The sequence below is a fragment of the Ascaphus truei genome, unplaced genomic scaffold (genome assembly GCF_040206685.1).
Source record: "Ascaphus truei isolate aAscTru1 unplaced genomic scaffold, aAscTru1.hap1 HAP1_SCAFFOLD_352, whole genome shotgun sequence".
In the NCBI taxonomy this organism is placed as follows: Eukaryota; Metazoa; Chordata; class Amphibia; order Anura; family Ascaphidae; genus Ascaphus; species Ascaphus truei.
This window is the reverse complement of record NW_027456530.1, coordinates 9,874-21,603: the sequence shown is the minus strand read 5'-3', so window position 1 is coordinate 21,603 and position 11,730 is coordinate 9,874. Positions and strand designations below refer to the sequence as shown.

The 11,730-nt window shown below is 44.8% G+C and overlaps 1 protein-coding gene across 2 annotated transcripts; it reads right to left on the bottom strand.

Annotated features, from left to right (window-relative positions):
- Positions 1–1,337: 1,337 nt before the first annotated feature.
- Positions 1,338–9,178, bottom strand: LOC142483660 (uncharacterized). Of its 2 annotated transcripts, none has more exons than XM_075583674.1 (3): positions 4,169–9,178; positions 2,468–2,627; positions 1,338–1,946 (listed from the first exon to the last, which is right to left on the bottom strand). In XM_075583674.1, exon 1 carries the CDS (start codon positions 7,856–7,858, stop codon positions 6,719–6,721), a length of 1,140 nt encoding a protein of 379 aa, XP_075439789.1. In that variant the 5' UTR covers positions 7,859–9,178; the 3' UTR covers positions 1,338–1,946; positions 2,468–2,627; positions 4,169–6,718. The 2 variants fall into 2 exon arrangements, with proteins under 2 accessions (XP_075439789.1, XP_075439790.1); XM_075583675.1 differs by having other exon boundaries at positions 6,054–9,178.
- Positions 9,179–11,730: the final 2,552 nt, after the last annotated feature.

Genomic DNA, 11,730 nt, shown 5'->3' with positions numbered 1-11,730 from the left:
GAATAGCCTCCTATGGCGCTAAGGATGAAGAGTGGAATAGAGTCTCGTGCAGTGATTTCTTCTTACATGGAATACCTCAGAGAAGGGAACAAAGAGATAAACAAAAACACCGCAATAGTGTATTATCTTTGAGTCAACAATGACCGTATGGGACAAGATACAAAGAGCATTTATTGGTTAAAACAATTGTAACCTCAATTGACATAAAACATATGTAAAGTTAATAAACAGTTGACTTTTCTCCTGCTATACAAGGAATAGCAGGAGAAAAGTCAACTGTTTATTAATTTTACATATGTTTTATGTCAATTGAGGTTACAATTGTTTTAACCAATAAATGCTCTTTGTATCTTGTCCCATACGGTCATTGTTGACTCAAAAGATACGGTCATTGTTGACTCAAAGATAATACACTATTGCGGTGTTTTTGTTTATCTCTTTGTTCCCTTCTCTGAGGTATTCCATGCAAGAAGAAATCACTGCACAAGACTCTATTCCACTCTTCATCCTTAGCGCCATAGGAGGCTATTCCACACGAATCTTCACATCTGGTTGGAAGATACCAGATCTACCTCTCAGGCAGCTCAAGGACAACCATCATCATTAACTGTATCACAGGTTTTGTTCTACTGTATTTATCACTGTTTATAACACTGTATTATTATTTTGTTTACACTAGCGCTTATATTACACTTATTATTTCACCCCTCAGGTAAATATCTGGTTTTTTTTTCCCTCTCTCCACACTGTTTTAGCCATAGATTCCTTTGTATATCAGTATTGCTTGACCTGAAGAAGAGAGGAGAACTCTCAAAAGCATGTCCTATGACATGAATTGTTAGTCCAATAAAAAAGGTATCACCGAATACTGAAGAACTCATTTATTCTGCACTATCGCAACTGGACTAACACGGCTATTTTCTGCTTTATATTTATATATATATATATATATATATATATATATATATATATATATATATATATATTATCCCTCTTTTACCACTGTCTCTCTTCCACGCCATTCTCTCCCCACTGTGTGTGTGTATGTGTGTGTATATATATATATATATATATATATTATATATATATATATAATATATATATATATATATAACATCCCTCTCTCTATTTATTCCACCGCCTATCCCCCCACATATCCGTCCGTTGATGCCCCCCACCCCTCAACCACCCCTGCATACAGGATTAGAAATAACATAAATACAACAAAAGTAGAATTTTCATAACCATTAAAATATTTATTTAAAAGTGCAAATGCAAAATAATGTAAACTTTGTCATTAACATAACGACAGATATAACTTATTCAATTAACACACTATATAGAAATTTAACTTAATAAAGAAACACGAAATGTAAAAATAATTTCACTATTGTGAGGCTACATGTTCCTCAACAGTCTCCTGCAATAGTTGCTGGAATTTCGTGCGAAATCGTATTTTTTCAATTCTATCCAGAGGAGAAAGGTATTGTAGTTAACTTTTAAAAAATTCCATGTCCTCATTATTACCATTTACTAATTGGTCTAGTAGTCCAATTTTTTTCTCTTCTATGGTGACCATGTTGCGCCTCAATTCTTGTTGGTTCCTAGGTTTTTTTGCGGGAGGTGGTACCGGTGCCTGTTCCGTTGACGGTGACGGTGTGGAGGGCGGTGTTGGATCCTCATAATCAGGAACAGGCTCATCCTCGTAATCCACAAAGGATAATTCAATTGTTTCCTCCTGGCTTGCTGGTTCCTCGAGGTTGGACATAGTTGTTGCCGCTAACATCTGGTCCCTCAAGAACAGCATGTTGGTGAAGTAAGGCCACGATGACCCACTGTCAATGCTGCTTGGCCCGGGTTCCCCCGAACGCGGCACCTTGACTTTTTTTTTAGCTCCCTCCGAAACACATCCCGAAGGTTCTTCCATTTGTTTTTTACAACAATAGCTATAAAAAACACACAACAGAAAGCAAGACATTAATACACAATCACAATAATTTATTAAAAATAAATTAAAAACACACTTGGGCGTGCCCTTGCGGACACGCCTGGGGGCAGTTAAAACACACTTGGGCGTGCGCTTGCAGACACGCCTGGGGGCACTAAAAACACACTTGGGCGTGCGCTTGCGGACACGCCTGGGGGCACTAAAAACACACTTGGGCGTGCCCTTGCGGACACGCCTGGGGGCACTAAAAACACACTTGAGCATGCCCTTGCGGACACACACCTGGGGGCACTAAAAACACAATTGGGCGTGCCATTGCGGACACGCCTGGGGGCACTAAAAACACACTTGGGCGTGCCCTTGCGGACACGCCTGGGGGCACTTAAAACACACTTGGGCGTGCGCTTGCGGACACGCCTGGGGGCACTTAAGATATACATGTACTATCAAAAGAAAAAAAACATTTTACATAAATATGACACAATTTTATTAACAAATGAAATACTATCAAATACTAACGTGTTTCATTCATGATCTGTCCCATCTCCTTCCATAACATATCGTGCAGTAGCCTATCGGGGTAGGATTTTGAACGCTGATTGCATAAGGAATCCCTCACTTCAACCTCATCTATCAGAAGCTCGATCTGGGAGGGATTCATTTTTCTTCAGCTATATCTCTGCAGATTGGAATTGTTCAGTCATTAAATGCAGATTGGAAATGTTCATTTTCTAATTGTTTTAAGTTGTTGTTGAACTCCCCTCAATACCAAAACAGTTTGTTTACTGTATATGTGTAGAGATGTTTCATTTCCTCTTAAATCTTTTCTTTTTTTTACTTTTTTTTTAATAGTGTTATTTGTTCTACAAAGCTCCTTGCTGGTTAATTTTGCCACCTTGTTTCCAAACAAAAAACAGCATTTTTTTTAGTACACAGGTCAAAAGATGTAGAGAAGTGACAAGTGTCACTATAAACACGAGTCACAACTTTCTCTGCCTAGATTGTCACTGATGGACTGATGTACAACTGTCTTTGATCAATGCTGTCTCAATGATAATAGGTTGTTGTTTTAATGACAGAAACACTACTGTTATATCAGTTCTATCCGTCCCTGTTAGATCTGTTCTACCTGTTATAACAAAAAACAACAAATACAGCTCACTAAAGTAATGATATGATTGAATATATAAGTGTGCCAAGAACGCCTAGTATGGCGTCGGGTGCAATTGATGAGCTGATGATTACAATATCACACAACAGTGGGCAAGTTACCTGTTATATCCTGTTAAATCTGTTCTACCTGTTGTCACTGTTATATCATTGAGGTGCCTGAAGCAAACATGTAATGAGAAATCGCATAATGAAGTAATTTTTGTGCAATAATGAGTTTGGCTTTCAAGGCCGGAGGATATTAGCAGTATGACCGTGCACCTGGTCACAGAAAAAGGGGGGGGGGGGCAATGCATGTCGCAACTGTGCCTTCATATAAACGCACATACACACTGCTACCTGGGGACCCCACACTGGACTCTGTGTTATTGAGGCCCCAATATTCATTCTGGGTGGTTGGTGCTATGCTGTACGTACATACACTCCTTCTGGTCCCCACCTCACCCTGCCCGGTGTCTCCGGTTCCCCTCCTCACCAAACCCCCCCCCCCCCCCCGTCTCCGGTTCCCCTCCTCACGCCCTTTATATCTGTATAAAAGTGTTATAATTAAGCAAAAAGGAGGAAAATGATCATTGTTGCCAAGAACATAGGCTTAAACCAAGTGAAAAATGCAGCTAGTAATAATGATGGCTCAGAACAGAGGAAAGATTGAACAATACTAGCGCAAAATTCTCATAAAAAGGATTTTAGTAGAACACACACACACCTACCTCTTTGCTGCCTCTGTCTGGTCTGGTGGCTCTGTACAATGGCGGACAAGCTGCAGCCCCATTGGATGGGAGCGGTCACGTGACCGCTTCTCCACTTCCCCGAGCGGCAAATTTCAAACTTGCCTGTCTCAGGGAAGTTTCTCAGCCTCCGCACGCATCAGCGCACATGCGGAGGGAGAAACTATAGCCGCGCTGATAACAGATGCAGGGGCTTTGTGCATCTGTTCAGCGCGGCTCAGCGACGCTGAGTTCACTATGTCCTGGGCCTTATGAATCTTTGGTAAGATGTAAAGAACCGGGATAATTGGGTAAGGTTGTGTTAAAAATTTCCCAATCTCACCTGTGATCCATAGATTGTTAACACCCATTTGAATCACCGCATCAACCTCTCGTTTGTAGGCGGCTGTAGCGTCTCCATTCAATGATTTATAGTGATGGGTGATGTTCAATTGTCGCAGGACCTCTGTACGGTATTCACTCTAGTTAATTATTACAGTACCGTCTCCCTTGTCAGCAGCACGTATGATTATATCCTTGTTGTCACGGAGGGCCTTGAGTGCCCGTTGTTCATCTCCTGTGAAGGTGGTAAAGCTCCTCTTGTAATTCCTCACTCGCTTCTTGGTGTCCGTTTCCACCAGATTGATAAATGTTGAAATGTTGAAGTTATGTACCTGTGGATCAAAGGTACTTGGTTGATGGAATTGGTGCATGGTCGGTTCCTGGTGATCAACATCCTGTGTTGTGTTGGTGCTATTCCCAAAGAATTATTTTCAACGTAATCTTCTGTTCAATTTGTATAAGTCAACCTCCCAGTCAAAGGGGTTTAGAGTATGTGTAGGAATAAACGACAAACCTTTGCTCAAGACACTCCTCTCTGTTTCAGACAAAAGGTGTGTGGAGATATTGAAGATCATCTCCTCTGCGATCACCCCCTCTGTGCTCCCCTTGTCTTGGAATCCCTTGGTAGAAATCTTGTTCCCCCCACCACCTCTCCGGATCGGTCGCCACCGACGTGGTCTGGTAATGGTGGCTTCGGGTGAGGTAGCGTGCCCTGTCCTAAAAAAGGCACCGCCGGCGTGGCTTCTGGACCATCCGAGTGGTCCGTGTCACTGGTATTGTATGTACTCCCAGTGTTAGCTGCCCGTCTGGACTTAGAATAATTCCTCCACATGCCCGCCTTTCCTTGAGGTGTCTCACCAATGCCCAGCAGCCAGTTATAAATGCGGCGTTCCTTGTAGTCTGAGGCTACTTGCTTCAGCTTGTCCCTCTTGTACTTAATCAAGCCTTCCCTATAGGCATCAGTCACTTGTAATTTGTCCACCCAACTGGTGTCCTCATCAGAGGCTAAGGTCTGCTCATGTTTAGTTTCAATGACTGTAATCTCGCTCTTGATCTTAGTGAGCTCCTTGGTAGCTTGCTCTATGACTAGAATCATTAAATCAAATGAGCACTTATTAAGAATACAGACCCACCGTTTACAAAAGTCAGGGTCACTGCGACCAATTGTAGGCTGATTTTTTATTCTGAAGCCCCTGGGTAATTGTTTCTCACGATGGTAATACGACAAAGTCGCTCCATGTAGGTAGTAATCCACCTCTTTCTTTTCTAATTTCAAGAGGTCATTATAAACATCAAGCGCCTTTTCTGGTCCAAAGATATCCTCCACAGGATCCGTGTATCTAATGTTGGAGAACTCAGCTTCACTGTAACTCAAAGTGTCTGACATAGATGAAAATATACCGGCAACATCTGGAAAATTTTCCATGGCACAATGTCTCTGAGAGAAAAAAATGTATATATCAAATGCAGGTATATGCACAAAAACACTGCTGTAGCCAACAAGCAGTGTGTTAAATGGCCGAGTGCTCCGCTCATAGTGATAATAGATAGAGATATCAGCAGGCACTTCCAAGGCTTCAAAGAGGCAGGTGCTTGTTCAATAGAAATCAATAGTGAACCAGGTGTCCCACCAGGAGACAAGAACAGCACTCAAGATATGATGCAAAAAAATGTATTAGAAACATAAAACACGCACAAATAAGTCCGACGTTTCGGTCCTATATAGGACCTTCCTCAGGGGCATGCTGGAGAACACTGCCCAAGGAAAACATATATACCCATCACCAACCTGTGTGCGCAATCAAAACCAGCTGTTTATAATTAAAATCGGGAGTGTTGTAGACGCATGTGAGCCCCGTCATCTCTGCGCACCAGCCCGGCCTCACCTCTCTTCTGTTTATATCCGGCTGTCAGATGCCATACACACCGCGCATGTGTGTCCGCGGGCGGAGCCAGTAAGCACACCAGCCTTCTACGGCGTCCCCTGTTGCCATGGCAACATAACCGAAGCTTCTTTATCCATGGGAGTGAAGGCAGAAGCAGACTGCAGCAGAGAGCAGGAGCACAGAACTGTGCGAATACGATGACGTCACCTCACCACTCGTTACAAGCCCTGAAACATACATGAAAGTGCAAAGTTAAAAACACATTGAAGGTTAAAAAGCTACATCACCAAATGTTTTAGGGAATTGTTTGGTGCATTTACCGTCTTTCATACATGGTGCATGAATATTGACGTTTCCACATGGTCCATGAATCATATTTTTAGTGACTATTGCAAATAGTATAGGGTCTTCTTGAGGATTAGGCAACTCAGCAGAGATAACGTTATCGATGTCAATGGAATGTAGTTTTTCTTTGAGCCATATAAGACTATGAGCATGTGGAAGACCTCTTTTCTGCCATTCTATTGAGTACATCCAGCATCGTGTTTGTCCAAATATATAAGTCTTAGTGATGATGTGAATTAATGTGATGAGTTTTTGGCGAAATACTCTTGCGATTAAGTCGTGTCGATCACTGTGAGCCTGTCCATCCTGAAGTTCTTGTTTTATTTCGGGCCAAGCTGGATTACATGTAAATGTAATAAAAAAGTCTGGTCGTCCATATGCGCGAACATATGCCATAGCGTCCTGAGCATATTCGTGCATGTGTCGAGGACTTCCCGTGAATGTTGCTGGTAGAATGAACATTTTTCCAATGTTCTCAACGTTACCATCGTTGCCAACAGCATCCCTGAGATGTATGTATTGATCAACGCGTAGTTTTTTTTGATGTAAGCGTATGTATAGAAGACGCTCACTTTCAATTTTAGCATACATGTCAACAATAAACTGATGAAAAGTTGATGAAATAGTTGTCGACAATGTAAAATGTGGTTTTGCGATGCATCTCGTATCATTAATCTGTAAGCGTAGAAGTCCATAGCGGATACAGTTTTGTTAGTGTTTGCCTTTGAAGTTGGGTGTACTTGCATGATGTTGAAGTGATAGCCATCGTCACCGTTCCAAAGTATGAGAGGGTATTGAAGAGCATCATATGAGCGATGTGTTTCAGAAATGCGTGTGAGTGAATGAGCGCGCCGCTGAAGAATTATGTCCCGTGTATTAAATTGTTCCCCCGCTATAACAATAGCGACTTCGTTGATTTGAGGTGCATTAAAGCGACGTTCATGTTGACCCACTGGTGTTTTGTCGGCTCGGATAATGACTTGATAGTCATCAGTTGGCATGCGTTCAAGTGATGTTTTGAATGTGTTAATGAGATGGTTGTGTTGATGTAACATCCTTTGTAAGGAGATGACAATGTCACGTCTTGTATTGGGTATCCAATGGCATCGTTGATCAGCTTCTTGTTGTTCATCGCCCATGAAGTAAATTTGCAAGAATTGTGGATCTTGGTCTGGTAATGGGAGAAGAGAGCCGGCCCTGTGGTAAACTTGACCTTGTACTTTAAAAGTACTTTTAAATCCAATTTGTTCAACTATGGATGTAGCACCAAAGGATGTCATTTGGAAACAGGAGTTGTATTTGCGTATGTTTTGTAGGAAATGTTTAGATTCTGAAGTTGTCCCTGACATGTATGAAAGAAGTGGATTTGGGGGTGAGTGTAGAGGTGGTAGCTGAACTTTGCCATTGCTGCAGCACATTCCAGCTGATTCATGTTGGAATTTGCTTGACAGTAGCGACATATAGTGTCCATGTGTCCAATGTTGACCTTTGGATGTTGCTGGTATAGTATGTGTGGATTATATATGAAAGCGGCACGTAGCAAAGTGTAATTAGTTGAATGCGTACATGTAGTATGTGTGTCTTGTAGTGCTTGTTGTACTGTGTGTGTTGGTGTGTCTTGGTGTTGTTTTGATGTGCGCCGTATTGTTCTGTCTTTAGCAAGGCATGTTTCATGTTGTTGTGGAGTCTCGGTGGCTCTTCTTGTTGTAGCTCGTAGTCGCATTTTCTGCAGACGTATTTCATGTTGTTCTGTAGTCTCTGCGTCTCGTGATGTTGTAGCACGTTGTTGGTCTTTTGCAAGGCGTGCCTCATGCTGTTCTGTAGTCTCTGAGGGTCTGGATGTTGTAGTACGTTGTTGGTGTTCTGTAGTGTTAGCGTCTGTTGATGTAGTGGGTGTGTCTCTGTGTTTTTGTTGTTGTTGTTCTCGTTGTGTTGCTCTTCTGATTCTGACTCTGTCTCTTTGTTGTGCAAGGCGTGTTTGGCGCTGTAGTGTTTCATTAGCAGGTGATGTTGTGTGTGTGTGTGTGTGTTGTTGAGTAGTTGTGTTAGGATGCTGTGTGTGTATTTGTGCGTTTGATATACCTGCTGTGTGTGTATTAAATGGAATTAGTGTGTATGTTTTGTTTTGCGAAGGTGTTTTTTGGGTGGCATGTTTTGTGTTGTGAAGATGTGTGTTTGGTGTTGTTGTTGTGATGTGCGTTATTGTAGGTGTTGTAGAGGTGTTGTGTGTGTAAGTTGTGATGTGTTGTTAAAAGTTGTTGATGTGTGTGTTGAGGTAGGTGTTGTGTGTGATGTTAGTGAAGTGTTTCAGTGCGATTGTGTTTACAATACTTCCTGATGTTGTTGTGTCAAGGCGCAGTTCGATCCAATGATTGTATTGTGTGTTTTGGCACAGCGTTGAAGCGTCGAGGTGTTGAAGGCATCCGGTTGTGGTCTGTGAAAAGTTTGTAAATTGATAAAGTGTGACAGTATTGAGGGGTATTTATTTGTGTTTGGTGTGCGTTTGTGTAGGTGTTGAAATGTTGTGTGTGTTTTTGTTTTGTGTTAATGTTGGCTGTGTGTGTGGCAGAATAGTGTGTGTATGTAATTATTGTGTGTGATTGTTGATTGTGTGGGGTGTGTGTGTGGATGAGTGAGTGTGTGATGTGATAGTGAGTGTGTGGTGTGTGAGTGTGTGTGTCAGTGTTGGTTAGTTGAGTGTTTGTGTGCAATAAATTAGACAGATGTGTAAATAGTAATGTTTTGTGTAAAATATGTTATTGAAAGGAAGAGGTGATTTATTGTGCTAGGTGTGTTAGTAGCGGAGGTGTTGTGTTGTTGTATATGTTTGTGTGTGGTGGGATGTTGATGTGCAATGGGAGTGGGTGGTGAGACGTGTAAATGTGCATTGTATTCAGTGTAGTGTGTATGGTGAAGGGTAGGTAATTGGAACAGTGGGTTGGGTGTGTGTGTTTGTTTAGTGGTGGTTGTGTTGTGTGTGGTAGTTAAGGTTATGTTGAAGTGTTGTTTTGTGTGTTGTATCAGCAGAGGAGGTTGGTGTGTGTGTGTGAGTACGTGTGTTGCGTGGTTGAGGGCGTGTGGCGTTGCTGAGTGCGTGTGTGTGTGCATGTGTTTGTGTATTTGTGTGTGTTGTGTGTGATGGTGTGTGGTGTGTGTGAGAGCATGTGTGTATGTGGCGTGTGTGATGGCATGTGTGTGTGTATGTATGACGCATGTTGTGTGTGTGACGTGTGTGTGCGCGTGTAGTTGGTCATAGACATGTTGTAAATTGCATGTTTTTGAGTGTAGTGTGTGTATTATGAGGGTGAAGGTGAGGTGTGATTTGTTGTTATGTGTGGCATAGAATGACAGGATGTTTGCGTGTGTGTGTGTGTGTGTGTGTGTATGAGGGGGTTTTGTGTGGGTGAGTGTTGTGTGTGAGTGGTGGTGTGAGAAGTGTTTTAGAATAAATTATACAGACAGTGAAATTGTTAGGAAAACATATTTTATTGTAAGGAACAGCTGAGTTTCAGTGGTAGGTGTTGTCATACAGTGTGTGAGGTAGCGGGAGTGACATTGGTGGCATGCTGTTTGACTGTAGTCCGCGGCGTCGCGGTCCGGTTGCGGAGGGAGATGTGTGAGGTGCAGGAGATGTCAGGCGTGCTGGTTGTTCGGCGGGAGGTAGAGTGTGTGAGGTAGCGGGATAGCGGGAGTGACATCGGTGGCATGGTGTGTGGTGTGTGTGAGAGCATGTGTGTGTGTTGCTGGTGTGTGATGGCGTGTGTGTGTGTATGAGGCATGTTGTGTGTGTGACGTGTGTGAGTGCGTGTTGTTGGTCATACACATGTTAAAAATGGCATGTTTTTGAGTGTAGTGTGTGGCATAGAATGACAGGATGTTTGCGTGTGTGTGTGTGTGTGTGTATGAGGGGGTTTTGTGTGGGTGAGTGTTGTGTACATTATACAGACAGTAAAATAGTTAGGAAAACATATTTTATTTCAACGAACATCTGATTTCCAGTGGTAGGTGTTGTCATACACTGTGTGAGGTAGCGGGATAGGGGGAGGAACATTGGTGGCATGGTGTGTGAGTGTAGGCCGCGGCCTCGCGGTCCGGTTGCGGTAGGGAGCAGTGTGAGGTGCAGGAGATGAGGCGTGCTGTGCGGTCCGCGGGAGCTACACTGTGTGAGGTAGCGGGATAGGGGGAGGGACATCGTTGCCATGGTGTGTGAGTGTAGGCCGCGGCCTCGCGGTCCGGTTGCGGTAGGGAGCTGTGTGAGGTGCAGGAGATGTGGCGTGCTGTGCGGTCCGCGGGAGCTACACTGTGTGAGGTAGCGGGATAGGGGGAGGGACATCGTTGCCATGGTGTGTGAGTGTAGGCCGCGGCCTCGCGGTCCGGTTGCGGTAGGGAGATGTGTGAGGTGCAGGAGATGTGAGGCGTGCTGTGCGGTCCGCGGGAGCTACACTGTGTGAGGTAGCGGGATAGGGGGAGGGACATTGGTGGCATGGTGTAGCGGGGTAGGGGGCCTCGCGGTCCGGTTGCGGTAGGGAGATGTGTGAGGTGCAGGAGATGTGAGGCGTGCTGTGCGGTTCGCGGGAGCTACACTGTGTGAGCTAGCGGGATAGGGGGAGGGACATTGGTGGCATGGTGTAGCGGGGTAGGGGGCCTCGCGGTCTGGTTGCGGTAGGGAGCTGTGTGAGGTGCAGGAGATGAGGCGTGCTGTGCGGTTCGCGGGAGCTACACTGTGTGAGGTAGCGGGATAGGGGGAGGGACATTGGTGGCATGGTGTAGCGGGGTAGGGGGCCTCGCGGTCCGGTTGCGGAGGGAGATGTGTGAGGTGCAGGAGATGTGAGGCGTGCTGTGCGGTCCGCGGGAGCTACACTGTGTGAGGTAGCGGGATAGGGGGAGGGACATTGGTGGCATGGTGTAGCGGGGTAGGGGGCCTCGCGGTCCGGTTGCGGTAGGGAGATGTGTGAGGTGCAGGAGATGTGAGGCGTGCTGTGCGGTTCGCGGGAGCTACACTGTGTGAGGTAGCGGGATAGGGGGAGGGACATTGGTGGCATGGTGTAGCGGGGTAGGGGGCCTCGCAGTCCGGTTGTGGAGGGAGATGTGTGAGGTGCAGGAGATGTGAGGCGTGCTGTGCGGTCCGCGGGAGCTACACTGTGTGAGGTAGCGGGATAGGGGGAGGGACATTGGTGGCATGGTGTAGCGGGGTAGGGGGCCTCGCGGTCCAGTTGCGGTAGGGAGATGTGTGAGGTGCAGGAGATGTGAGGCGTGCTGTGCGGTCCGCGGGAGCTACACTGTGTGAGGTAGCGGGATAGGGGGAGGGACATTGGTGGCATGGTGTAGCGGG